The sequence below is a fragment of the Lates calcarifer genome, linkage group LG15 (assembly GCF_001640805.2).
Source record: "Lates calcarifer isolate ASB-BC8 linkage group LG15, TLL_Latcal_v3, whole genome shotgun sequence".
Taxonomy (NCBI): Eukaryota; Metazoa; Chordata; class Actinopteri; family Centropomidae; genus Lates; species Lates calcarifer.
In genome coordinates this window covers 23100757-23128645 of record NC_066847.1, presented here as the reverse complement: position 1 = coordinate 23128645, position 27889 = coordinate 23100757, and the positions used below count along the sequence as shown (strand labels likewise).

At 41.9% G+C, this 27889-nt stretch overlaps 6 protein-coding genes across 10 annotated transcripts; 3 read left to right on the top strand and 3 right to left on the bottom strand.

Moving 5' to 3' along the window:
- Positions 1–182: 182 nt before the first annotated feature.
- LOC108890255 (trypsin-3) lies at positions 183–1512 on the top strand. Its single transcript, XM_018687107.2, has 5 exons — positions 183–346; positions 446–608; positions 724–977; positions 1066–1202; positions 1297–1512. The coding sequence occupies exons 1-5, from the start codon at positions 307–309 to the stop codon at positions 1444–1446; spliced, it is 744 nt and encodes a 247-aa protein (XP_018542623.1). The 5' UTR covers positions 183–306; the 3' UTR covers positions 1447–1512.
- A 1209-nt stretch (positions 1513–2721) lies between these two features.
- LOC108890244 (trypsin-3) lies at positions 2722–4167 on the top strand. The gene is made up of 5 exons (XM_018687096.2): positions 2722–2869; positions 3019–3181; positions 3297–3550; positions 3639–3775; positions 3873–4167. Exons 1-5 carry the CDS (start codon positions 2830–2832, stop codon positions 4020–4022), a joined length of 744 nt encoding a protein of 247 aa, XP_018542612.1. The 5' UTR covers positions 2722–2829; the 3' UTR covers positions 4023–4167.
- A 1669-nt stretch (positions 4168–5836) lies between these two features.
- On the top strand, positions 5837–7115 carry LOC108890234 (trypsin-3). The gene is made up of 5 exons (XM_018687091.1): positions 5837–5891; positions 6041–6203; positions 6319–6572; positions 6661–6797; positions 6892–7115. Exons 1-5 carry the CDS (start codon positions 5852–5854, stop codon positions 7039–7041), a joined length of 744 nt encoding a protein of 247 aa, XP_018542607.1. The 5' UTR covers positions 5837–5851; the 3' UTR covers positions 7042–7115.
- A 335-nt stretch (positions 7116–7450) lies between these two features.
- si:dkeyp-84f3.9 (zinc finger protein 184) lies at positions 7451–14934 on the bottom strand. The gene is made up of 3 exons (XM_018686969.2): positions 14595–14934; positions 12908–13033; positions 7451–12341 (listed from the first exon to the last, which is right to left on the bottom strand). The coding sequence occupies exons 2-3, from the start codon at positions 13022–13024 to the stop codon at positions 8796–8798; spliced, it is 3663 nt and encodes a 1220-aa protein (XP_018542485.1). The 5' UTR covers positions 13025–13033; positions 14595–14934; the 3' UTR covers positions 7451–8795.
- A 963-nt stretch (positions 14935–15897) lies between these two features.
- On the bottom strand, positions 15898–18794 carry LOC108890198 (uncharacterized). 5 transcript variants are annotated; one of them, XM_018687040.2, is made up of 2 exons: positions 18283–18794; positions 15898–18042 (listed from the first exon to the last, which is right to left on the bottom strand). In XM_018687040.2, exon 2 carries the CDS (start codon positions 17994–17996, stop codon positions 16422–16424), a length of 1575 nt encoding a protein of 524 aa, XP_018542556.1. In that variant the 5' UTR covers positions 17997–18042; positions 18283–18794; the 3' UTR covers positions 15898–16421. The 5 variants fall into 5 exon arrangements, with proteins under 5 accessions (XP_018542556.1, XP_018542547.1, XP_018542566.1 ...); XM_018687031.2 differs by having other exon boundaries at positions 15898–18039; XM_018687050.2 differs by having other exon boundaries at positions 18582–18794.
- Positions 18795–19534: 740 nt separating this feature from the next.
- On the bottom strand, positions 19535–26945 carry im:7147486 (zinc finger protein 836). Its single transcript, XM_018686989.2, has 2 exons — positions 26640–26945; positions 19535–23223 (listed from the first exon to the last, which is right to left on the bottom strand). The coding sequence occupies exon 2, from the start codon at positions 23174–23176 to the stop codon at positions 20123–20125; it is 3054 nt and encodes a 1017-aa protein (XP_018542505.1). The 5' UTR covers positions 23177–23223; positions 26640–26945; the 3' UTR covers positions 19535–20122.
- Positions 26946–27889: the final 944 nt, after the last annotated feature.

The following is a 27889-nucleotide window of genomic DNA, read 5'->3' as shown; positions in this document are numbered from 1 at the left end:
GAGCTAAAATGCTATAGCTTGTAAATCTGCACAGTGGCAGTTATTTGAGGACAAGTTTTTAGGGTTGTATTTTTTTCAAAATAAACAACTCATGGCAATTCTCTTTGACCACGCTGCTGTTTCCCACCTAGTCTGAGTCAGCATGGGATTGGTGGGAAATTTTCCATGCACAGTGCATGCGTGGAAAAATCCTTGAGAGACAGAGATAGCTAAAGAGAGGTTGAGTCAGGTATTCAGCTGGTAGCTATATAAACCCACTGCATCTGGTCATGTTGTGTGTGAGCTCAGTAGGTGCACAGCATAATCATGAAGTACTTCATTCTCCTTGCCCTGTTTGCTGCAGCTTGTAAGTTCTTGTGTATTTTGTCTGTGGACATTTTTTTAACAAGGGTGAGTCTGAGGTTTTAAAATTGTTATAACCTGTTATAACCTGTTTATATTAAAGTTGCTGCTCCCATTGAGGATGAGGATGACAAGATCGTTGGAGGCTACGAGTGCAGAAAGAACTCTGTGCCCTACCAGGTCTCTCTGAACTCTGGCTACCACTTCTGTGGAGGCTCCCTGATCTCCAGCACCTGGGTGGTGTCTGCTGCTCACTGCTACAAGTCGTAAGTCAAGACAGTGGATATTAGATTCATGTGAAACCACAAGCCTGTCAACATTCACAGTGAAACCAGTGAGGTGAACATGAAATGAATTTTTACCCTCATGCTTCTCTCTCAGCCGCATCCAGGTTCGTCTTGGTGAGCACAACATCGCTGTCAACGAGGGCACCGAGCAGTTCATCAACTCTGCCAAGGTCATCCGTCACCCCAGGTACAGCAGCCGCAACCTGGACAATGACATCATGCTGATCAAGCTGAGCAAGCCCGCCACCCTCAACAGCTACGTCCGCACCGTGTCCCTGCCCTCCAGCTGTGCCAGCTCTGGCACCCGCTGCCTGATCTCTGGATGGGGCAACACCAGCAGCTCTGGAAGTCAGTAAAACACTGCCAACATATCTGAATGATTTCTGGTACGTGATGGGGTATGAAGATTTACACATTTTGCCCTTTTCTTTTCTAGGCAACTACCCCGACCGTCTGAGGTGCCTGGATGCTCCCATCCTGAGCGACAGCAGCTGCAGGAACTCCTACCCTGGACAGATCACCTCCAACATGTTCTGTGCTGGATTCCTCGAGGGAGGCAAAGACTCCTGCCAGGTACCAGCTGTTTTCATCACTGTCTCTTCAAGTGGACACATTTAACTTCAGAACACCTCTACTCATGTCTTGTTTTCTGTCTGTGTCCTATCAGGGTGACTCCGGTGGTCCCGTGGTGTGCAACGGTCAGCTGCAGGGTGTGGTGTCCTGGGGCTATGGCTGCGCCCAGAGGAACAAGCCTGGAGTCTACGCCAAGGTCTGCAACTACAACTCCTGGATCCGCAGCACCATGTCCTCCAACTAAAGTCTCTTTACTAAAGAATCTCTGATACAGCTGTTTCAGTAAAATAAATGATTAACATGAACCTCACTCTCAAGTCTCATTCCTTGTTTTGTGCTTTTGAATAAAACAGAGATTTACCTCTGAAGAAAATCAGCAAGAAGGGAAAAAAATAGAATATTATAATATTATATAATAATATTCTTCTAGATAGAATATAAGATAGATGTGAAAAAATCACTCAGAATCCTGAATAATATGAATAAAAGGAACTCTGCTTATCAAAAATAAATAAAGTTGGCACAAAATTAATTACTTTTCACCAATATTTGAGATAAAAAAAAAGAAACACCCCATGAAATAAAAATGACAAGAAAATAAGTCCTTAAGCACTAAAATCTTGAAAAGGCAGTTCAGCACTTGCCAAATAAACATTTAAAGATTGTACATAAACTATGGAATTAAAGGGATTTTTAGAGAATGACTTGAAGATTTCTTAATTCATAAATAAAAGCAAACACTGACTGCATGTTGCTCAAATCAGTGAAACCATATATAAAAGCTCAGGGTAACTCAGTTGCCTTGTATGATAAATACTGTGATTATTTCATCACACCTTGGATATTTACAACAACACAGAAATGTTGCCCTGAGTTATTGATGCACGTGTTTACTTCAGTTCACTAATGTGACAAAAAACCAACAACAGTGATAAATACTGTATGGAAACCTATAATTTCACTGTAAGATTCATCTTATGTGTCAACGCAGTCTCAACAACTATTAAAACCACAAGAACTGCAGACAGTCTGAGACGTTTTTGAGGAGAAGTGTTATTCCCACTGAAAAATAGAGAAATTAACTAAACACAGATAAAGTATTGATATATACAGTAATGATGTGTGATAGTAATTGCACATAAGAATCTTTGTACCTGTAATTAGACTGTATTCAAATAAGCAGTTTGAACATTTCATCCTTGTCTCTACTTTGTTTTGGAGTCAGTGTTTTATGAATTATGGGTTTAGGAGAGAGGCAGTTTAATAAAAGTCTTTAACTAAAAGGTCAGGGGAAGATGTGAACACAGTAAATTAAACACAGACCACTGATGAATACTTTTAATTTAAGGTGAAAGCTGGTATTTTTCCTCCAAATTATATCGTTTCAAAGCCATTAGTTAAAATTTTCACACACTGTATGTATGTGGCTGGTGGCTGGACCAAAGCACACATTATCAGTGTGCTGGCCCTCATCCTCCAGATGTGTTTTTCTCACAGGTTGGTTGGTAAGAGAAAGGCAAAAATGAAAAGTCACGTCCTTGGCCAAGCAGATAGCAGCGGGACAGAGTGGGTTTAAAAGGGTCAGCAGTGGAGCTGAACAGGCACCGAGGCTCAGGCAGAAACCATCATGAAGGCTTTCATTCTTCTGGCTCTGTTCGCAGTGGCATGTGAGTATGAGCCTTGATTTTTTACTCAGTTTTTTAAAATAAGAGAGAGGTTGGGAGTAAATACAAAATATTTTAAAACTGCTTAAGATTTCTTTGAAAATTTCAGTCCTACTAAACATAAACTGTGGTAAATTCTTTACTTCTATCAGATGCCGCTCCCATTGAGGATGAGGATGACAAGATCGTTGGAGGCTACGAGTGCAGAAAGAACTCTGTGCCCTACCAGGTCTCTCTGAACTCTGGCTACCACTTCTGTGGAGGCTCCCTGATCTCCAGCACCTGGGTGGTGTCTGCTGCTCACTGCTACAAGTCGTAAGTCAAGACAGTGGATATTAGATTTACGTGAAACCACAAGCCTGTCAACATTCACAGTGAAACCAGTGAGGTGAACATGAAATGAATTTTTACCCTCATGCTTCTCTCTCAGCCGCATCCAGGTTCGTCTTGGTGAGCACAACATCGCTGTCAACGAGGGCACCGAGCAGTTCATCAACTCTGCCAAGGTCATCCGTCACCCCAGGTACAGCAGCCGCAACCTGGACAATGACATCATGCTGATCAAGCTGAGCAAGCCCGCCACCCTCAACAGCTACGTCCGCACCGTGTCCCTGCCCTCCAGCTGTGCCAGCTCTGGTACCCGCTGCCTGATCTCTGGATGGGGCAACACCAGCAGCTCTGGAAGTCAGTAAAACACTGCCAACATATATGAATGATTTCTGGTACGTGATGGGGTATGAAGATTTACACATTTTGCCCTTTTCTTTTCTAGGCAACTACCCCGACCGCCTGAGGTGCCTGGATGCTCCCATCCTGAGCGACAGCAGCTGCAGGAACTCCTACCCTGGACAGATCACCTCCAACATGTTCTGTGCTGGATTCCTCGAGGGAGGCAAAGACTCCTGCCAGGTACCAGCTGAAGTCTTCATCACTGTCTCTTTAAGTGGACACATTTAACTTCAGAACACCTCTACTCATGTCTTGTTTTCTGTCTGTCTCCTATCAGGGTGACTCCGGTGGCCCCGTGGTGTGCAACGGTCAGCTGCAGGGTGTGGTGTCCTGGGGCTATGGCTGCGCCCAGAGGAACAAGCCTGGAGTCTACGCCAAGGTCTGCAACTACAACTCCTGGATCCGCAGCACCATGTCCTCCAACTAAATGGATGATTTTCTGAATGGGCAGTCAGTCCCATATGTTACATGTATGAAAATTAGCTTTTAAATGCCAACAGTAGCACCCTAAAGTCACAGTGTACACATTCTGAAGTTGGGGTATATTCAATAAAAAAACATTTTCAACAATATTTGCTTGACTTTTCAATTGTTTTTTCAGGATTACCTGGTGTTGAGATATAAAGCATGTTTAGAAAGCATATGGCAATGCAGTTTACTACGTATACTTTCAAGTGGTGGTGTATGGTTGTCTGAATAAAATAAGGTTATGGTGTGGTTAAAGAATGTCTGCTGTTCAGTGCTTTCATTTAACATCAGTATAAGGTTTCTATAAAGTTCTACAGTCTGAATAACACAATATTTTCCACACATTAAATTATCCCAGTCACTTAAGAACTTCACAGTTAATGCCTCACAAAAAGCTTAAATTACAGAACTTAATTTAAAACTGTTATAGCAATGCCTATTATGTTGGAAGAGCAATACTCAGTTACTGATTATTCTACTCAATTATAGAATATTGCTGAAATTGTTTGATGAAATCAAACAAAACTAAATAATACTCTAAAAATTAATGATCAGGATGTTTTTAAGAAAGAGATGTTTTTTTCTGTATATGTGGCTCTCTGAGAAAATTGGCTTTTCTATTATGTATAATTTCACTGCTCTGCCATTTACGTTTTATTTTATTTTGACTGACATAAGTAACAGCACAGTGAAATGGTTAGTTAGCGATTCTGAAAAAATAATATAACATTGTATCAGCCTTAGAGTTTATCAATAAGCTTATCAAATGATTGATAATATTAATGTAATCTGTTCACAGTTCTATTGTTCTTCCACATATTTTCCTGTCTTGCAGAACATGACAGACACATTAAATCTCAAGAGCGGAAAACCTGAACATAATCATATCAAAATTTCTAATCACAATTTTATTTCCTAATGAAAAATGGACTAAAAAAAAATAAATAAAAAAAATAAAAATACATTAAAATATATTTGAGTTTTAGTTCAGTATTTTGCCATCTAATAATAGAACATCTTAAACAAGGTATTAGGGGAGTCTGAGTGTAAATGAACATTAATTCATTTTGTGCGGGGCTCAAATGCCACTCCAGTTGTACATCACATCCTCCTCAGTTTTAGTGTGAGGTACATTAATCAAAAGAAGCCACTTATGAATTCAACTTTTAGTTCTTAAACCACAATGATTCTTCAAAACGTGCCTGCCATTGTAAAGCCACTTTCAGGACATTTCTGACTGTAAACGCTCAATGGCTCTCGAGTATTCTTTGTATGCATATTAATCCATGTTGAGAAATGACCTGTATTCATGATATTTATCAATATATATTAAAAACAACTGATGTACAACTTTTAAAGCTGTTGTTTCTCTGAGTAAAGGACATCTATTGCACAAGATGAGGATTTAGAATTATCACTGAGAGAAAAACTGATTCAAAATGTAAAATATTTCTCCTTGAATAACAAAAAAAAAGAGACTCACACAATCAACAGGTTATAGTGTATGTGAGGTATATTGATCGATAATACATGAAATTGAGCCTCGCATGCTAAAGGCCTTATGCATATGTGTCAGGCTGTTTATTGAACCACAAGACATATTATCATACTGTACATAGGACATATGTCCCCCCCCGTTATCCAGATGTGTTTTCACACATTACTCAGAAGATAAGGGTAAAAAAAGTAATAGGTGACCTTGGCCAAGCAGATAGCAGCGGGACAGAGTGGGTTTAAAAGGGTCAGCAGTGGAGCTGAACAGGCACCGAGGCTCAGGCAGAAACCATCATGAAGGCTTTCATTCTTCTGGCTCTGTTCGCAGTGGCATGTGAGTATGAAGACCAAAACAAGTCTTACATGTTACTTACTTTTATAATGATTTTGACCATCAAAGTAAGACTGAAAGGTTATTTACTTAAAGACTTATTTGAAAATGTCTGTTCTACTAAACTGTGATAAATTCTTTACTTCTATCAGATGCCGCTCCCATTGAGGATGAGGATGATAAGATCGTTGGAGGCTACGAGTGCAGAAAGAACTCTGTGCCCTACCAGGTCTCTCTGAACTCTGGCTACCACTTCTGTGGAGGCTCCCTGATCTCCAGCACCTGGGTGGTGTCTGCTGCTCACTGCTACAAGTCGTAAGTCAAGACAGTGGATATTAGATTTACGTGAAACCACAAGCCTGTTAACATTCACAGTGAAACCAGTGAGGTGAACATGAAATGAATTTTTACCCTCATGCTTCTCTCTCAGCCGCATCCAGGTTCGTCTTGGTGAGCACAACATCGCTGTCAACGAGGGCACCGAGCAGTTCATCAACTCTGCCAAGGTCATCCGTCACCCCAGGTACAGCAGCCGCAACCTGGACAATGACATCATGCTGATCAAGCTGAGCAAGCCCGCCACCCTCAACAGCTACGTCCGCACCGTGTCCCTGCCCTCCAGCTGTGCCAGCTCTGGCACCCGCTGCCTGATCTCTGGATGGGGCAACACCAGCAGCTCTGGAAGTCAGTAAAACACTGCCAACATATCTGAATGATTTCTGGTACGTGATGGGGTATGAAGATTTCCACATTTTGCCCTTTTCTTTTCTAGGCAACTACCCCGACCGCCTGAGGTGCCTGGATGCTCCCATCCTGAGCGACAGCAGCTGCAGGAACTCCTACCCTGGACAGATCACCTCCAACATGTTCTGTGCTGGATTCCTCGAGGGAGGCAAAGACTCCTGCCAGGTACCAGCTGTCTTCATCACTGTCTCTTCAAGTGGACACATTTAACTTCAGAACACCTCTACTCATGTCTTGTTTTCTGTCTGTGTCCTATCAGGGTGACTCCGGTGGCCCCGTGGTGTGCAACGGTCAGCTGCAGGGTGTGGTGTCCTGGGGCTATGGCTGCGCCCAGAGGAACAAGCCTGGAGTCTACGCCAAGGTCTGCAACTACAACTCCTGGATCCGCAGCACCATGTCCTCCAACTAAAGTCTCTTTACAGCCATTTGTTGTGAGACAGGAAAATGCATATCCCCTAAATAAATGAAAAACCTAAAAACTCACTCATGTTTGGTTTCTTGGCAGAGCACTACACATTTCACTCAAACTCATGGCTATGGGCTATTAAAACATGCTGCAACAGGTTCATAAACCACAACCAAAATGTTTACCCTGCAGTTATTAAACATGACCCACTGAATGGTCTTTCACATGCTACTACTACAAAAATCTACATAAAAAAAGATCCACTTGCCTTAAACTTCAGCATCATATCATCACTAGAAATATTTCAGGACTGCAGCAGCAGCAGCATCTCATATCTTAAATATAGCATAAAGATGTTTAACTGTTCACATGTACCCACAAAACTAAACCTAGAAATAAGAGAGACACCAAATGTGAATACAAAAGTGATCTTTATTGTTCTTAAGACAAACTATTGCATAAAACTATATATACAACAGATCAGGCTGTCCACGTGGGAAACATATTTTGAATTGTCTTTTTTTCATGAGTTCAACAAAATCAGACCTGACATCAAAGCACGAAAATGTAGTTTTTCAGAAGCAGTGAACAGCGATGGATGTTCAACAAAACTCACTTGGTGAGGCAGGTTGTGGAATGTGCGTTTGTCAGTACATTGTCTGGAAAATTTAGCGTCACTTGATTTCAGCCATCATATTACAAGTCCACAACAGAGCAAACTCTTTGACAAACATGTGCATAACAGAAGCTGACACTGACCTTCAAAATATAAATACAGAAGGCAGATGCATGTCATTGATGTAGACCAAATTTGCAATCAGTACAACACATTTTTTCGCAACAGCTTGACTTGTATTAGTCAAGAACAGACATTCATGATGTTGATTTTTGATATTAAATTCACAGTGGTCACACAGTAAATGAATGCATTCTGATGAGTGTTTAAAACTTGAAAAACTATACTGGACTACTCACTTAAATGGTCATATTATTCATGGATGACATGATGGGTAAATCAGCACATTTAAAATATAAACTATAAACTGAATTTATTGTTGCAGTGTTCCAATCATTTTTTGGTCAGATTTGCCAAACACAACTTTAGAGTTCATGAATTAATTCAGTGTGATGTCTGATCAGTGGCTGATTTTCTCACACTGTGGATGGACACTGTACTTTTCCAAGTAGAAATAAAAAAGGTAGCAGTAGAACAAAAATAAATGATGATTCGCAATATTTAAATGATTATTTCACATATAAATATTTGCTAACTGTATTCTGGTGTTTTATGATTGATCATTTACATACAGTACAATTTCTGTGTTCAAATACATTGTTATATAGCCAATTACATTATTCCAAGGCTGCTTCATCAATGCACTGAATGTACAAAACATCTGGGGCATCTCCCTGACACCAGTACAATCCTCCTGTAACCAATTTTATATTTTCTCTCCATCTACATCTCTTCTGTTCTTTCTGATTGACAGAAATTTAATTATAGAAACCACAGACAGCTAAATGGTTTCTGTCTTAAATTGCTTCATGAAGTTAATGAAAATAGGTGAAGTGTGAGTATTTGTACATTCAGTTTTTCGTCATAATTTGGAAACTGTGAACAAATCATCTGAATAAAGAGTTTTCCTAGCTTTTCCAGATATGTAACAGACAATGTTTTTATATTTTCTACTGCAGGACCCCTGTGTAAAACAATGTAAAACAGTCGATGTAGAAGGGGAACCCATTCACCTAGGTTATTACACCTGGCCTCTGGCATGCTGCAAATAGTGGTGATAAAGGTCTGAAATGGCAGGATAGGCATTACCACACACAGCACATTTAATGCCGTCTGAAGACTCTTCGTTTGATATGCTGGCATTTTGGGTTGTGTGTCTTTTCACAGTTCTCAAAGGTGTGATGGGTTTCCCGAGTGCATTTTCAACTGTTCTGTCATGGCTGGGTTCTCTATCTTGGGTTAAATGTGTACTGCTGGGGCGCTGGGAAGTTTTACCCAAATCAAGACCCTGGTTTTGGACAAGAGAAATCATGGGTGCTAGAGCTGAATCTTGAGTAACTGGGTCTGGATAACTAGATAAGGGGCTCAGAGGAGAGCTCCTGTCTCCAGGATCAGGATGTGATGTTGCTATATGGTTGTTGGTGGAAGGGCTAAATGTTTTCTTGTTTGTTTGTGTAGTATGATCATCTATAGATAAATCAAAAGTAGAGTCCTTGTGCATGTCTTGTGTTGAGGAATGGCAGATCTGGTGATTGAACAGCAAGTCTAGAGTCTTAAATCTGCATCTGCACTGCTCACATTGATAAGGCAGAAACACTTTCTTAGGCCTGACCTGAACCCACTGGAATTCTGGGTGCTCGCTCATGTGTTTCTTGTAAGGCTCTACAAACCGAAAACCTTGCCCGCACTGAGGACAAGTGAAGCGGCCGCGTCTCTGTCGATGGATTCTCTGGTGGTGCCACAGTTTTTGCCAGTTTTCTAGAGTCTTGCCGCAACAGGCACAAGTATAACTTTGACCTGGGGCGTGTGTGAGCATGTGGGCTCGGAGTCTGCCCATGTGTCTGAACAGTCGCCCGCAACTCGGACATAGATATTTCCTGGGGTCCGATCTGTTGTCTAGTTTGTTTAACTTCGACACGAGGTGTGAGAGATGGTGAGCCGGTATGACCGTGGACTGGAACGGCTTCTTTAGGTTGGCAATGCGTCTCTTGCGGCTGGTTTGTAGTGTTTTTTTCTGTGGTTCGCAGTTTGCAGCTGTGAGAGAAGATGCTGAATTTTGTCCTGATGAACACCTCAGAGCAGGCACTGTATACTGTATTAACGACATCGTCTCCTCCTCCTTTATCTCAGAGCTGGAGGCGTTTCTCTCTCCTCTGCACTGATTGCGATGGGTGTTAAATTCAGACAGCACACCGAACAGCTTGTCACAATACAAGCAGCGATAAAGCTTCGCACCAGTGTGTGCTCTCATGTGACTGTTGAACTCCTGCAAATGATCAAAGACATTCTTGCAGATGTGACACGTATAAGTTAGTGAAGGTTTTACGCGTCTGCTGGACTGGGGGCCATCATCGCTTCCCGCAGGTCTACACGTGTGATTTTTTGCATTGCTATAATGAGTGAATGATTTTTCACAACGCGTGCAGTTGTAACGCTTCACAGACCAGTGTGTCAGCTCGTGAACACGGAGGAAATAGGCCTGACCAAAAGCTTTGCCACATATATCGCATTTGTAAGGCTTCTCCCCTGTGTGGACACGCACGTGTCTTATGAGGGCGGACTGAAATGGGAATGTTTTACCACAGTACTGGCACACTTTTCTTGCTCTCTTTTCTGACGAAACTGGTGTGTGAAATCCCTCACAGTCTTCCTGGTTGTTGCCCCTGCTCCGGATTTCGGATTTGTTGTTCTCTAAGTCCTGAGCCAGCTCATGTGCGTGCATCTCCATATGAGAGGCATACTCAGAGCAAGAGAATTTGATCTTGCAAAATGGGCATTTTTGATATATGTTGCTCTTTCTGTGTGTCTTGAGATGAAGATTTAAGTTTGAGTTTTTGCTAAAACCTTTGTCGCATTCAGGACACTTGAACGGTCTCTCTCCTGTGTGAATCCGTTGATGGATGATGAACTGAGACAGAAATTTAAACGTGCGGCCGCAGTAACCACATTTCAACAGAGTTTTACTCCCTTTTTTAGCATAGACAACATTTGCATTAGCAGTCGACTCTGGCTCCTTGTCCACATCACCACTGTCTACTTTTTGTTGAGTGGCGGCGCTGCCTTCATGGCCCTCTGGAAGTTTCTCTGTCTGTACCAAAACATTACTTATCCTCCTCCTTCTCTTGCCGCCTCTCTTGCGCCTGAAAGTTATTCGCTGAGTGCTCTGACCCTCAGATTTAACTGTGGTGTTGGCACTGTATTCTACAGACTTAGGACTGTTCGGCTCTACGACAGGATTTAAATGATCCAGCTCTACCTCTATATTCTCAGTTTTCACAGCATGGGGGCTCCCAACAGGTTTAGGTGTTTCTTCAGAGGATGTTACTATGTCAGTGGTAGAGGGCTCTGTATTCTCCAAGTTTGCATCCTTTGGAGAGTCAAGACTGCTTTTTGATTGTGGCTCCTCGTTGCAATTCATGCCCACTAACTGTTCTACTTTAGGTTCATCACTTTGTGTAGGACTTGCCAAGTTTAGACTGTTCAAATCCTCTGAGGGAATAACTTCAGGCTCAGGTGCCACCTGGGAACGCAGTTTTCTTTGTGGTGATGCATCCTCCTTTTTATTTGTCTGTTCTTCTTGTCCTTCACCAAGCTGTGGGGAACACTGGCCTTCCTTTCCATCTATATCAGCCTCTTGTTTGTCAGTGTTAAGTTCCACCTGCTTATCTGTCTCTGCTCTCTCCCCACAACCTGTGTCATTGCTCAACACTGACAAGGCCTCCTGGGAATCATCCAGCCTGGACACTTTAGCTGGAACTTGCTGATCAGTGAGTTTAGACCTTCTTCTTTTGACACCTTGTAAGTTGGATGTTTTACTACTTTCTGAAGGAGTCAGTTCAGTTTGCTTGGGCTCTACCTTGCTATCAGATTCAGTCTTTCCATCTTGTGTCGCAGGCTGCTGCTCCCCTCTACTCCTCAGCCTCCGCGCTGGACCGTTAATATTATTAGCATGAGCAGAAGCAGCAGGGGCACTGGCAGCAGCAGCCTTAACAAAGGTATTTTTAAAAGCTGCGATTTCTGATTTTTTTGGCCTTCCTCTTCTTCTTTTTGGCAGTGCAGGGACACTGTCTTCTACTTTACCATCAGAGACAGTATGAGGACCAGAATTATTGATTAAAGGACCATCTACAGCGTTAGGCACATGACCACTGTTGTGGTTTTCTAAGCATGCTGGCAAAGGTATTGTTGTGCTGATCTCCTTATGTTGAACTGCATTAAGACCAATGGTACCTGCATCTTTTACATCTTCAGTCAGCAGCGGTTTTACTTTACGAGGGCGCCCGCGTTTTCTGCGGACCTCCACGGGCTGCCCATGACTGTCTGTTGTTGAGCTGCACACATTCGCAGGTGTCATTTGAGGCTCTGCTTCCATCCCTACCTGCGATGATGTGCACTCACTCTGCCGACTGTTTGTTCTGCTTACTGTTTCAGAGTTAGCATGGCCATCAGACTCCAGGTGACCTGATGAGTGGGACTCACGGGCAGTTTCAGTCAGTTCTGCTAATTTCATTTCCTCTCCCCAGCTGGGGTCCAGCTCTTCCTCAGTGCATCTCTTGTCTTCAGGTGTCTGCAGGAGGAAAAAAAAAACATTTGTCAACAGTATTATAATGGGATTATTGCATGTATCTTAAAATATACATAAAACTAAAAACCTAATAAAGAAATGAGCTCTGTTGTTTTTCTCTCTATAATTTGTTCAATATAAATGTTTAGATTTAGATCATACTCAATACCATAATCAATGTTTTAACAAAAGATTGGCAAATCCGTGCTTATTAGGGAGTAAGGTATAATAAACTTAGATTGTCAGTTTAATTAAAAACACAAACCCATGTTTCAACAATTACACATATGCTGTATTATAAAAATGATCTCCTCACAAATAAATACATCCATCGTAACACAGTCAAAATATGTAACTAAATCTGTAATTAAATTAATTTAGAACGTTCAATGCCATAGGGCCTACGTTAAAATACCATTGAGATTCAAAGCCCCTCAGGTTTAGAAGTTTTAAAGCAGAAATTCATCCATATTCCATTTACAAAATTTACTCCAAAAATTATGCTTTGTACTGTAACAAATGGCATAACTTTTGGGGTGATAGGTCTGTCTCTCTCTCCCACTAGCTACCTGCTTGCAGTCCGGAGGAGCATGAATGGAACTGCGAGGATGAGGTGTCACAGAAGTTAACTCAGAGACTGTATTTTGGTCACTGCTTCCTCTGCTGAAGGACATTTTACTCCCCATGTCAAGAGTCTGTGGATTAAACAGTGACAAGGAGGCTGTAACTGCAAAATGCTGTCACGTCACAATACGTGACCTGAAAAATCACAGTTGTGAATACACTGCATGTTATGGCCGTTTAACTGGCTGCATTGTGATTGTTCAAAGGCAATAAAACCCATCAACTCTTTCATGCAAGTTAATTTGGTTAATTTGCCACGAGTATGTACGTCACATCAGTGAAACGAGTGTAATGTGCAGGTGTCTACAGTGAAGCATGGTGCAAATCTGGGCCAAAAAGAAGCCTGTTGCAAGGATTCACTGGGACAGTTTAGAAGTTGCCTGCAACAATTTATGCTTGTTTAGGATACATTGCTCTTCCAGACTACAACATTTTCCCAAAAATTAGAAAGTTAAGTCCAGAAACAAGTAACAGAGTTTGCAATTCATTTTACAGGAAAATATGAGATGTAAGAACAACTATAGTTAGGGAATAACTGGAAAGACCATTTATTCAAGAACTCTTCCTAAATACAGCTCTGATAAACTTGGTACTTTGAGTAATTCCACTTCTCATTGCCTAGTTTTTACTGCACTGGACTTGCTAACACTTACAGTTAGTTGTTACTTTGCAGAGTAACACTGTCATAAAAAAATGTATAGAGCATTTTATAAATGATGCAACATACTAATTTATAAACGATGTAACATTAGTTCCATAACCACAGTATTAAAATGCTACTTACACCTTAGTAATAATAATAATTATCCATTAATCTGACATAAGACAATAGTTAAATATATTAAATTGATTCTCTAAAGTGACTACTTGTACTTTCAGCACAATTTGCTGATAATACGTCAGTACTTTAACTTTAGTAAAACTCACTGCACAGGAATTCTATTTATAATGGAGCAGTTTTGCATTGCCCCGCTCTGTTTGCAGTGCAAAACGTACAGCATGTAAATACTTCTTCCACAGCTGTACATAACAGACCAATCAGGCAGACTCAGCGTCTAACAAATTACACGTTGCACACACTTTAAAACTACTCCATAAATCACAAAAGAACAAAGTTTGCTAAAAGTATGGTGTTGCAATTTGTAAAGCACTACATTACAAGTCGTGCAAAAAGTAAATCTACACTGGTTTTAGTGTAGACAGACAATGGTTGTTATTGTTAGGGTGACAGTCATCTCCCCTGCAGGTACATCTGATGCACACACAGGAGCAAATGGCTTTTGAGGTAGTGTGGTTATCTAGACTCAAACACAAAACCCAATGAGACATTACCGAATCCTACTGAGTCACATAATCTGTGTTATGGTCATTTACGACCAATCCGGCAGCTTCAGCATCCAGCTATCAGTTATCATGAAAAGCTACCAGCAGCATGACCGAAAATGTAGGCGTTATCTCTGTGTAGGCCAGATCGCTAGCTCCGGTAATTTAACATTACAGGCCACACGAAACTAACCGTTAACTACAATGTCAGTTTGTATGTTTCCATGTATATCTAGTAACACGTATGTATGCTATTTCTCAACACCGGTTACCAAATGTGATGGGCGGTAGTAAACACAAACTGCTTGCCTGCGTGGGAGAGAGTCAAGAGTCTCTGCGTAGCCATGCACTGACCGCTGCTCCACTAGCTAGCTACTGGCTAGCTCAAAGCTAACATATGCTCTGTCGTAACGTGGCTGCTTGGCACTTTTTTCCTTTCTTTACAAGCGTGCATTGGTCTCGAAAGTGGAGCTGTTAATGTGGGCCTGGCTTTCTCTTCTTTTCTGAGCTCTTTGCAGCAGTGGGCCACTCGACATCCACGCACAAAGCAAACCCGGAGAGTGTCAATCACGCCGAGCGCACAGAGTGGATACTTGATTGCTGTGGGAAATTTCAGAGTTCTTCTGCACGGGTGACTCCAAAAGTGTCAAACGGGACACAGAAGAGGGGGATTTTTGACGATAGGTATATTGGTGAGATGTGACGTTCAAGGACATAGAGCTTGGAAGCTGGAAAAGTGATATACACTATCATAAGGTTTGATTTGACAGGTAGACAAACTATCAAGAGTGCCTGACACTCCTAATGCTTTCGCCGTTGCAAATTCAAGCAAAGTGGGTCAGTGTCACATACGCGAACATCATCCACCCAAATGTATATGTGTGCTGAGTTTGTTTGTCCTAACGTGAGGTGTTTGGTGTCTGATCCTCGCAGAAGTATTTGAAATTACAAGCACACAAATAGCACGTGAACGCCGCATGCATGTTTTTGGATATTTGCCATGGATATTTACCTCATCATAAATGGACACACAACAGCGCCCTGTGTTTGCTTTAAAACAGCGCCCCCTGCTGGAAAGGTGATGCACACTACAGACGATGGACTACGAGTGCATCACTGAGGAAAAGGGGCTTTCATCATCTCAAGTTTAGAATCAAGATGACAAACGAGGCGCAAAATTAACAGGGCTAATGAGGTCATGCCAAATCAAAAATACAGTACAATAAAGTGAAATAAAATTACAATAATAAAAAAAAACACAATAAAAACACAAAAAATTAGAACTCCCTCACCATCCCCCTACTGTAGTTCGTTTTTTTCATATTTCTATTCAAACACACAACATACATACAAATTGACAATACTTTTTATATTAGCTAAATATACATACATGGATAGGAATATATAATTTCTAATTGTATTTTCATTTTACCACCACACCTTCATTATCTCATGTACATTTACTGTATTTAGCAAGCATCACAAACTGCACTTACATGTGATTAGCTTAAGTGTTCTCAGGCTAAAAGCACTATACAATTAGTTATATTATTATGTGAATAACCTCACTGAAAATATGGCATGCTGCATTATCCCATTAACACACACACTATGAGTTTGAAAATATAGTTTAATACAACATATATTGTATTCATGACGTCTGCCAAAACTGGTAAGAACACACAAGGTATTGTGGTCATTTCCCACAGCCTCACAACACATTCTCATCATACTAAAACATGAAAAAAAAACAAACAAAACAAAAACGTAAATGCAGTACCTGGTTATCCCATCAAACATGGGCAAACCATGCACATACATTTAAATAACGAACGTTATTGATTTACATCTTCTATAACCATAGCAGGGGAACCAACTTTAGACTCTTGTGTCTATAGTCAATATGAGACTGTTTACTGTACAGACGAGAGAAATGCAGCTTAATTAAGATGCATGTTTATTGTCACTACACATCCTACACTTATATTTCTTTTAAAGTAGTACGGAGCATTGTGTTTCTGTATGATGAATTCAAACCAATGGATGCTGATTCACCAGGAGGCTGCATTTTTTATGCACTTGGTCCATAATTAACAAAAAAATGTCACATGCAAATTGGACGTGGCTTTAGTTTTGTCAAGTTATAATAGGAACAGATGAGGTTACTTGGTAAATCATCTCAGCAGGTTTGTCTGGTCCGCTCTCAACAATGTAACAATCATCGTCTATATCCACTGCTGTTTTCCCATTCACAGGAACCGCACCTTGCCCTTTGTCCAGACTGACAGCCATGACTTGGGTTTTCTTCATGTTAACAGCAGCTGGGACCCCAAGTTTTCTCTCACCGTTCATTTGAGCATGAACTGAGCCTGCCACTGGTGTCACCCTCTTTAGTTTGTAATGTTGTCTGCCACCTCGCACATGCTGCGCCATAAACTCCTGTGCTTTGATACACTTGTGCCTCTGCAGCAGCTGAGCAGTTTCAAAAGGAATATGACAGACTCGACACATGAACCCATTTGGTGCAGAGGATATCTGTGCAGGTTTGCTCTGTACCCTTGATGCAGAGTTTGTGGGTGTTTTCGGTTTCATGGAAGGAGTGACAGGAAGAACCTTGCTTTTGGTGAATGCACTGGGATTCCGACTCTTTGACTGCAGGGATGGAGTGAAATGAAGCCTCTGATTGCTTCTGTTGTATGTTCTGATATTCAGATTTTTCAGCTGCAGGGTGGAAGTGATGTAAGGTGTCCCAATACCTTTGCTGGCTACTATGGGATTCTGCCTTTTTAACTCTGGAGATGAGGTGGCCTGACACCCCTGAGTGCTCAGATTCTGACTCTTGTCTATACTAGCTTCATTTATTCCCTTGAAACCTAGCGGCCTCGCAGTAATGAGTCTGAATTTGGTAGCAGTGTTGGGTGAATTACAAACATGGAAGCGAGGCACTACCTTCTTGCTGGAGAGCAGCAGCCCACATCCTACACAACCTGAAACTTTATCTGTGACATGGGAGCTGTGGTGGGAGATTAGGGAGGTTTTTGTCAAAAAGCACTGCCCGCATTTACCACAAGTGTATGGCTTTTTCTTGTTAAACTTGCGCACTGTTTGCAGCAACACCACTGGCTGGTAAAGTGTCCAAAGATCCACTGTTGGTGCACCTACACCTGCAAAAATATCCTGCATGTGTGTTACAGAGGTGGCAGGGTTTGGGGGGAAGGGTGTTTGTGACATAGAGGGGTACAACTCAGGCACTTCTGAAATATGTGCAGACTGCATGGGAGGTTGTGGCATATGAGCTGATGTAATGGGTACTTGCAGCATAGGCTTAAGTGGCGAAGAAATTGATGGCACTTTGTTCGATTTAGGTGTCTTCCAGACAACCTCACCCGTCTGTAATCTTTTCAGCTGCTCCTCCTCTGCTATGCGTTTCTCAATTCTGCGCTTCCTTATTGTTTCGTGATCAAGCACTTGATGCCCTGGTTCATGCGTCGTGCTGTGCTCCAGCATGTCTTTGTAGTGGGTAAACTCAGTACCACAGGAGCAGATGTAACTTGCGGCGGAACACACATGCTCCTCCAAGCATTTTCGATCTGAAAATATCTGCTCACAGCTGAAGCAAAACCGGCCGGCATTCAGCAAATCTCTGCTTAATCCATCCTCCAGGATATTTTGCAGTTTTTGCCGTCCCCTCTCCATGATCAGGCTAGGCATGGATGTGTTCACTGATGATGTGGAGCCCTCCAGAGCACCCTTCCTGCTTATGGAGACAAATTTCACAATTAATACAATCATAAACAGAATATAAGAGATTTTGTCAAATGTTCACTTCAGACTCACCCCATAATTTAATAGTAAATGATACCATCTGGCTCTGATGAGCTAGTTATGCTAATAGCTACATACAGTAAGTGAAGTGCATGCTAAGCTTGGAGAAAATGACTGTACTTCTTCATAAACACTTATAGCCTCCTTTGAAATTTTCACGTTATTTACTCACTTCAGTCATTTGATGAAAGTCCAAACTTCTGAGCCGAGCTGATGAACTCTACCAGGTTAATTTCTTAACATGCACCCCACAGCTTGTGAACTACACAACACAGACGCACCCAACCAAATAATACGGTGACATATTTATAGAAGTTATTTTCTATATAACCAAATATGTGGGAAAACGTTTTAGCAATTCAGGTTTTACAATTTATAACATTTGCTGAACGCGCGCTTGCCTTGCTATGCTACTAGCCTATACTGCTAACGTTAGCCTCAACTAGCTTACAGACAATAACGTTAGCTTACTTTCAAATGAGAAACAAAGTAGCACCGTATCGATATGCTGGTATGTCCCCACAACAAACCGCAAATAGCTTGTCGATTGTCGTTTTGTGAGACATTCACAATCGGGCCAACTTGCCGGCGTTTAGCACGGTTAGTTTGCAGTTAGCCCATTAGCCACACCAAAAAATAAGAGGGGGGAGAAAACCATCCCTCTACTTCTACGGATGGCGCGTACGGGGCTTGCTCCACCACACTGACACCTATCGGCGGAATGTGCTGGTATCACCTACAGTTGATGTTTTTACCGCGGTAGTTGCAGTGGGTGAATTTTAGTCTTGACATAAAGCTGAACGTGACACTTAAGTCATGAACATGGAGACAGCAGCTTTCAACTCAAGGTCCACTTATTGCGTTGTTTAAGCCTCAGACACAGTCCTCATCAGAGTTTCCTCAGTTCCCATGGTAATACAGATGTTTCAGAGCACCTCAAGTACTCATCCACGCTGACTTTGAAGTTGAACTTGAAACTGTCTCAACTCAGTCTCCTGATGAAGACTGTGTGATACAGCTGAAAGCTCAGGGAGAAACTGGGCCCAGAAAAGTGTAGCTCCTAGAGACAAATGATGACAAAACATTTGCATATTGGCACAATATGCATCTAGGCCTTGGGAGAGTTGACATGACTATTAACTTTTTATTTGTCAATGTAAAAAATTGATTGTGCAAAATCAGATTTAATACATGTAGATGGGTGGTGTCATTACATTGAAACTGAAATTAAAACTCAGAGGTTCCTCAGATGAATGTGTCAATCAGAATCAACTACTCTAACCTTATGCTGTTACTTATTTTTTTACTAGTGCAGTTTGGAATAGCAGCAATTAGCATTTTCAGTTCTATGGTGTCATGCATTTTATTCTAGGGACATGAGAATTAGATAAATATGTTATGCTTACGTGATTGTAAACAGAATGTAAAACAAAAATTACAGGCTTTATTGATTGCAGTTAGTAAGTTTGAAAAACAAACCCTGGGGTCACTGTGATACTACAGATATGATAGTTTTCGTGTTAAAACACACTTTGTACACAATGTATATATAAAAAAACTTCTTGTGTTAATGCTGCACTTTTTCCCTTAAAGCCTTTATGGAAGATATAAGATCTAATATCACACAAAATGATATACATGTTTCACGCACTGGTATGTTTATTGACACCAGGAACACCAACAAGCTACATCACAACCTCTGTGATAAAAGTGTAATTACCAAATAGTCAAACATTTACAGGCTAATGACACTATGTAATATGAGGGTTAACTTGATAGAACTAAAATGTACAATATATCAAAGCTTTTGTTTTTACAGTGGCAAGCTACTATGACACACCCCTAAGAGTTGCTTAAAAAAACATCACCTTATACAGCTGTACAATGTCTCCTGGAAAGTAAGTACGTACAACATAAGAAAGTACAACTGTCAAACATGGAAAAAACAAACTATAACAAGATGCTCTCTGTTAAGAATGCACCACTCCCATGTTATACATTTTTCAGTGTCATTAAGAAGTCAGCTGTTCTTGTGTTTGTGGCTTTGCGTCTCCAGCCATGATGCGATGAATCCTCCTGCGGTGGTTTTTGAGTGATTTAAGGTTAGGGTAAGTACCCTGACAGACATCGCAGCGATATGATTCAGACTGTTTGTGAGTGAGCAGGTGTTTCTGTAAACCGTCCACAGTGCCAAACCAGCGGAGACAAACAGGGCAACGCACAGGTTTGATGGCAGGTTTGCAAGCTCCGCTCCTCTGGTGAAATAGAAGACTGATTGTGTTTGGGAAATCAGAGTTGCAGTGAGAACAGTGATAGGTTTTTGGTGGATTTGTGGGTAGATTTGTGACCCGCCCACCTTTACATCGATTCCAAGATATGTGCCTTCGAAGGGAACAGCGAGTGGCAAAAGTGTTGCCACATCGCGTGCATACAATCCGCTGCTGCTTTTTTATGGGATTCGGAAGCTGCTGTGTGTGTGGTTGCTTCTGTGCAGGCTGATGCACTGACTGAGGAGGCAGCTGTGGCTGCGGCTGCGGCTGCGGCTGTTGCTGCTGCTGAGGAGGCTGCTGCTGAAATCGAAGTAATAGAGGCTGTGATCGTTGTGGTTGTAGTCCCTTCAGCAGCTGGTGATGAGGATGCATATGAATCTGCAGGTGAACTTCATAGTCTGCCCAGGAGCTAACGGTCTCTCCACAAGTTGGACATGTGTAGGATTCCTGGGCGTGTTTTTGCAGATGCTCCAGGAGAAGCCTCGGAGATGTAAATCCAACCCCACACTCACACGTCACCCTCCTTGGAAGCACAGAGGGCAGCGACATGATACCCCAATTGCTTCCGTCATCCTCCTGGGTTTGACCATCTGTTGCATTGCCTGACAAACTCTGCTGCATAGTCCCTCTATCCACGTCTATCAACGCTCGATGCAACTGACATTTCTTACTGTGAACCATCATGTTATCTTTGCGGTTAAAGGTCTTCCCACAAACAAAACAAGCAAACATTGGCTTCATATTGTTTGCATTTAGTGGAATGGCACCCTGACTACCACTCTGTGCTACAGTCCCAAGTCCACGGGGCCTGAACCCACACAGCCGCAGATGGCGCCTCAATGTAGATGCCCGGCTGTAGGTTTTCTGACACCTGTTACAAGGGTAACGTTTTACACCATCTCTGACAAAATAGCGCAGGCTAACAGGCGTTGTGTCCACATGTTCAACTGATACCGACGTGTTCACCTCTCTGTCTTCCCCAGCTTTCCCTCCAGAACTAAGCACCTCCATTTCATCATCCAAGGGCACCGTCCACTGCCCTTCATTACTGTCTTCATTCTCAGCTGGTGCTGATGCTGCATCCCAGCTGTTTTCCTCTTCTTGCTGGAGAGAAATCCCACACAGAGAGGTATCTTTGTGGTGTTCCATCATTGAGTGTTTGGGGTAGAATGGTGAAAAGCTCTTTGCTGGATGAGTCCATGCCAACTGTGAACCTGCAGACTGGTCGGAATTTGGAGAGGTCACTTCCACCTTGATACATCCAGTGACTTCAGTGCCCACAGCAATACTCTTGGCAAAATTAGATCCAGCACTAACTTCTGTATCTGTTTTGCCTGCACTGTTTGATCTCAGTACTGGCATACTCTGAATGGGACTACTGGCTTGCAGAGGGAGGGCTGAACCTGTGCCTTGACACTTGTGCATTTTGAGGTTCCATCTCCGTGCGTAGCTGTGCTTGCACAAAGGGCAAAAGAAAACTTTTTTTGTGTTGCTGAGCCTATGGAATGGCACTATTTTTTGCACAAACGGTAACTTGTTTTTTAAAGAACTTGAGGGCTGTATTGTCCTGTTTCCTAACTGAGGGCAAACATGATTGTCAGGTAAAGGTAGTCGCCCAATGATCAGCTGTTTGCATCTGCGACAACATTTAATCCTCTCTTTTTTGTGCAAGAAATGATGCTCTGTCAGTCTGTCTAAGTTTTGAAAGACCCTGCGACAGCGGCCACATTGATACCTCCCATATGTGCCATTACTCATAGGATCCATAAGCTTTTGACGGGTTTCAAGAACCACAACAGGTGAGAAAGTCTTAGTAAGAGAGACAACCCTCTTCTTACTGGACTCAAGTATTCTGCTAATGGATGGAGCTTTTGTCTTTATACCGGGTTTTGCAAGCAGTCGCCTCAACTGTGCAATAGAGAGATCGTTGATCGTTGGGGTTGATACCTCAGTTTTTGCTCCTGGTGTTATATCAATAGGGACAATTTCTTGTTTGGGGATGACAGTGTGGTCATTTTGATTTTGAGACTGAAGAGGTGGAAACTGCTTCATGTATGCCGTTGCCAGCATCTTCATTAGTGCATTATTTTTAGGCAAACTTTCACCCTGTTTACTGCTTAGCACAGAATTGTTTTTGTCCTGGAAATGCATGTCTTTTACAGTCTCTGGTATTTGCCCTGCTGTGGCTGATATGTTATCGTGTTTTTTCTCCCTGTCATCTTGGAGTGGTGTGCACTGGCTTTGAGAAGTGGTTACTATGGCAATGTCATCCTGCAGGCTTACATCTGCTTTATGGTCTGTTAATGTGGGCAGTTCGACAGCTGGGGACCTTGAGGTAGAGGGGCAACTAAGGACCAAACCTGGCTGGGTTATGGTTGGACTGAATGATTCGTGCTGGCTGGGGAAAACTTGATCACACCCTGTTCTACTTGAGAGAACAATATTGTTATCCAGAGGCTGCAGCAGCTGAATTTGAGAGACATGTGAACGCTTGTGCTCCAGCATGAGACTGAAGTCCTGAAATTCCTCTCCACAATCACAAATATAAAAAGAGGGTGAAGGGCTCTCAGGCAAGAGTGTTGTTGGACTGGGGTGCTCACTGGATGAGTCCACATTTGCAAACAGTGTTTCATGTGGACTGATGTTTGGCTGTGGGGGCGGGGAAGCGACCTTGGAGAGTGCACTTGCATGTGTTGCCTGATGTACCAGCAAGGAGGCCAGTCCAGTGAAGGTGGCTGAACAAGCCACACAACGGAACACTTTGGAGGATGAAGTGTTTCCCTGTAATCCAAGCATCGTGGCAGCAAGGCAATCCAGGTGCTGTGGTCAAGCGAGGCAATTCCCTGCAAAACACACACAATGGTGTCAGTAACTAAAAACATTCAGTCACAATTTTCACATTAATTGCAAATATGTTAAATATACTATTTTAAAATCTAAAATCCTTCTAATGGCATACTTGTATACCAGTATACGTTTTCTCATTCATTCAAAAATGGATACTAATCAAAAGCAAGAGGAACACAAGAATGAAAATAAATAGATTGTGAGCTTTGTTTTAAACCATAAGACAAACAATATAGTTCTTCTTCACACAAGACACTGTTAACTGCTGTTAACTGGAGCAATGCCTTACCAGCTTCCTTTCAACAAGCTCTTAACTTGAACCAGTGAGCAGTAAACAGAAGAGGCCATGATTCGTTTGTGCTGCCTTGGCCTCCATTTTCTCCCTGTATCTAACTCTAGAGAACACCTGAGGGATGCCCTGGTTTTCAGCATGGAGAGTCATAGCCCCCTGCCTGCCAGTGGTCAGCAAATCCATCAGGCCCTGCAGAAACTGGACCACATCCCACAGCTGCAGATTTACGCTCCATTTCTACTGGCTTTGTTTAGCATGCTTTAGCCTCAACACTATCAGGTGCATTTCCATTTTATCCTCACAGTAAAGGGGGAAAAAATCATGCAGACTTGTAATATAGTGATCCTGCCTCTGAGCAGGTCCAAGCCAGGAAAGTCTTAACTGAGCTGTGTTGAAGGGAAAAACTAAGTGGCAAGACATGTGTAGTCATGCAGGAAACTATAAAAGCACCGTAAAGGCCTTACACACCCAAGGTACACCTACATGGGTATTTTCTCTTGATGTGGCTGACTATCTTCTTTGGACTGTCTTGGTGCGTAGAGTCTTAGATTAACATTTCACTCAAACTCTATAAGCCTTGTTGCACATGCTACAGTCGGACAACTTACACTTTTATCATTCTTTCTGGTATATGTAGTGATATACCACACAAATCCCACTGTAGTGCAGCCAAAATTCAGCCTAAGCCTTAGTGTATATAATGCTGAGTTCAAGTCATATTGTTCAGTCCGTAATTCCAAGCCAAAATGGGATAATGCACTCTCATCAGGCTCTGATTTTCCAACAGCAATGATATCTCCCACTTGGTGAGAAGAACTATAAACATATCAACAAACTGTTGGCAAAGTGGCAACAGATGCATCCTTGCTGGCATTTACATCAAAATAAATATCACATATGAACACTAATATAATCAGTCATCTAATTTTATAGGCGCTAAATATACTTGTTTGTATCTGGTTTTACTTGGTAACAAACTGCTACAAATACATAACACAACAAAAGCAGTGAGCTGACACTATTTAATTCGTGTGACTACAGCGGAAGCACTACCTTGGAAAAATGTGTGAATACTCAAGGGTGTTTTTTTGTCCTTCCTATTCTGCTGATGCTGTGTGATGGCAGCATGAGTAAAAACACCTGTGCAGGGCCTTTTAAGCCCATGAAACAACACATCACTTTAACATAGCGGAACATCTACATCTGAATGAAATAACAGAGTATATACCCCTTTTACAGAAAAGCACTGAAACCTAATAAATAGGACTTTGTTATTGCTATGGTTAGAATTTTATTACATGTACTACAATTGCTTTTAGGGCTACCCTAACACTTTTATCATCAGATAAGACATTGTTCTTTCATATTCAATTTCATATAATTTGTTGTGTATTCATTTGCTGGTGATTTCATTCAGTGGTGGGATAATGAATAAATCCAGTGTAATCAAGATGTTTTCATTAATTCTGCTCTGATGAAGACCCTGTGAGGTCAAGCCAGGCTAATGTTTTAAACCATTATAACAGACTAAATAAAGGCTATTAATACTTAGATTAATCGATTACTATCTGATCAAATTTATCAATCCACTCTGACTCAAGAGTCACTTGCATATCCCCTGCACCACCACACCAACATTTTCCATGAAGGTAATGTTCTAAGTTTGATGGACTTTTGCTGAAGCTCACACTGTTCTGCACCTTGCTGTGTCTGTTTAGTGAAGTAATCTCAACAGACAGCTGTTCAAATCAAACAAATCTCCCAATGCATGAATGTGATATAACCAGTCCCACCTCACAGTAAAAGCTTTCCACTGAGGCACTGCAAAGCTCTTATTATGAAGCAGCTACAGGGGGTGCACCCATATTTATTACCAAAGGTTAGTTAGTCAGCTTTATTTTTTCAGATCAGTTTAAAATACATATAGAGGGATGACAAAAAGCAAAAACAGCTACAGTGACCTGGATAGAGGGAAAGCTGATGTGACAAATGCTTTTTGCAATTTGGACAACTTTCCAGTGTGTCATGAAGGTACTACAGAACTGAAATATCATTGGCATTAGAAGTCCCACATTAGGAGGTTAACTAGATACTAAGTGTACAAAAAGTATTTATCATACAAATAATAACAGGAACACTGATTGATTCAATTAAGCCTTTTGGGTGTGGCACAGAGGCTTGATGTCAAAGAAAATGGTCTAAAACTCTCCTCCTGTGCCCAGTGTGTGTGTCATGCTCCATACTTTTGAAAAGGAATGACAATAACCTGTTACACAGATTCGTCTCAGACTCATGGGTAAACTGAAGTTAGTCAAAGAATATGCGTGACTTTTAATTGTCACAGATAATGCAGTTCTCATACACAAATCCATACTTGTGTAGCAATGATGTTTGACTTATCCACATGCACCACAAACAAATCAGGATTTTTAAAAGCGTCATTAGAGAGTCTGATTAAAGTTTCATGTCAACCATTGTGGAGCATACTTGGACCCCTCACTTTACTATTAAGAATGTATACATATTTGGAATTCCAAACTTGTGGTTTTATCAGTTATCTATAAAAACTTAACAATTAAAACTTTGCCCACAGCTTACATTATTTGATTGGGCAAATGACATCGAGTTCAGTAAAACCACAAACATTAGGTGGACCTAAACACAACACACAGGAACAGAATCGTTGCTGGGAAAAGAAAAACAAAAAGAAAAAACCCACCACCAATGGGCATTGGGGACCTTAAGCTACGCTAGATTGCTAATGCTGGGCACATGAACATAGCGATGTTGTTTCACTAAATAATGTACCTTACCATTTCATACAGAGAGTATCGTTTTAACAAGCTCTAATCTCAGGCTAACGAGCGTCTCCCATAGGCGCTATTCATCTAACACACGTTTGCTAGCTTGGCATCTGACCCTACCCCATACACATATCCCCCTCCTAAGTCCTGTCCAAATATCCAACAAGGGTTGCTAGTGAAAGCTAAGGAGGAGGTGGCCGGCCACGTTCCCGAGGAAGGCCGGAGAAACGAATAACTACCGTTAGCGAGCTAGCTTCCATGACCTATGAAGCTGCTGCTGCACAATAACCAACCGCTCCTATCTTCATGTACTCACCAGCCACAGGAGCCTCAACGATATCCTTCAAAGAGGAGCCACAATGGCTGAGCAGGAGGACAAGAGCTGACGAGGCACACATCTGTCCATGCAGAGACATAAACTCTCGAGGGAAAAGAGGCTCGGCTCGGCTCAGCTCAGCTCAGCACAGCTCAGCTCTGTGGTGAACAAATGTGATGCTGTGCCAGGAGGAAGAACCGAGCAGAGAGCTGTGAGGTGCAGCTGCAGAAGGCGCGGGGCGACACCGTGGGTCTACACGGCGCAGGCGCAGTTTACTCGAGTGCTCCAGGAGAGCAGTGCGCTGTGCGACTGCGCTGTGGCCACAGTGAGAAATGCAGGTCATGTGAGGTGCCCGTCCCACACAAACTTTTGACTTTGTAATTCAACCTGTTGTAAGTAATGTGGAAATGTTTACATCCAGCAATACCTCCTTGGTATTCTTTACCTAGTCTACGTTCACTGTGTGCGCTAGGGCATCAAAAATGCCTTATATTTTTTTTCTTGCAAATGTACCCAGTGACCTCAATCAGTCAATGGCATTGTTATGTATTATTATTATTTTTGGAAAGCATACATTCAGACGCCCATGAAGACAATTAATACAAATTTAAAATGAATGGCCCTGGGCTTTGCAGTGTCCTTTAGGCAAACATTAGCTGTACTTCACTTGACTAATGGTTGCTACATTAGCAGAGTCGGATTAACCAGTTAGGGGTTACAAGACAAAAATGAGCTGTGGGCCATCTCTCTTCCCTGGTAATAAACTCTGCTCATACTCCAGGACAGACGCTGACAGTTGTGGATCTGCACACAGGCAGCAGACACTCAGTCGTTTCCATATATACATATGTACTTGGCTGAACAACATGAGAAAGTCATAAAATGGAGAAAGTGTGTGCAACCGCTTATATAAGGTCTTCTTCATGAGGGTATGTTGTGCAAGAACCTTTCTGACTGCTATTCAGCAGTAGGTTCAGAGAGGCAATCACTGTGAGCATGATTTAATTTACATTCAGATTTCTACATTGCCAGGCTGGTCTTGTGATGTCATCTGTAAGGTTGACCAAGCAGAAAAGGAACCAGTGCAGTTTCTAGTCACAATGTTGCATCATTGTTGTTTTTGACCATTAAGTAATGTTCAGTAGTGCAAACTACACCCATAGACCTACATCAGGATCTTGTTGGGAGTACTAAGTTGAGGTACAGAAAGCCAAGTTGGTTCCAATGACCACATTATCTTCAACTGTCTC

Coding starts and splice junctions, on each gene's coding strand:
- LOC108890255 (XM_018687107.2), top strand. CDS start 307: ATGAAGTACTTCATTCTCCTTGCCCTGTTTGCTGCAGCTT. Junction 347..445: donor TGCCCTGTTTGCTGCAGCTT/GTAAGTTCTTGT, acceptor TTTATATTAAAG/TTGCTGCTCCCATTGAGGAT. Junction 978..1,065: donor CAACACCAGCAGCTCTGGAA/GTCAGTAAAACA, acceptor TTTCTTTTCTAG/GCAACTACCCCGACCGTCTG.
- LOC108890244 (XM_018687096.2), top strand. CDS start 2,830: ATGAAGGCTTTCATTCTTCTGGCTCTGTTCGCAGTGGCAT. Junction 2,870..3,018: donor GGCTCTGTTCGCAGTGGCAT/GTGAGTATGAGC, acceptor TACTTCTATCAG/ATGCCGCTCCCATTGAGGAT. Junction 3,182..3,296: donor GCTGCTCACTGCTACAAGTC/GTAAGTCAAGAC, acceptor CTTCTCTCTCAG/CCGCATCCAGGTTCGTCTTG.
- LOC108890234 (XM_018687091.1), top strand. CDS start 5,852: ATGAAGGCTTTCATTCTTCTGGCTCTGTTCGCAGTGGCAT. Junction 6,573..6,660: donor CAACACCAGCAGCTCTGGAA/GTCAGTAAAACA, acceptor TTTCTTTTCTAG/GCAACTACCCCGACCGCCTG. Junction 6,798..6,891: donor GAGGCAAAGACTCCTGCCAG/GTACCAGCTGTC, acceptor GTGTCCTATCAG/GGTGACTCCGGTGGCCCCGT.
- si:dkeyp-84f3.9 (XM_018686969.2), bottom strand. CDS start 13,024: ATGGGGAGTAAAATGTCCTTCAGCAGAGGAAGCAGTGACCAAAATACA. Junction 12,342..12,907: donor CTCCTCCGGACTGCAAGCAG/GTAGCTAGTGGG, acceptor TTCCTCCTGCAG/ACACCTGAAGACAAGAGATG.
- im:7147486 (XM_018686989.2), bottom strand. CDS start 23,176: ATGCTTGGATTACAGGGAAACACTTCATCCTCCAAAGTGTTCCGTTGT.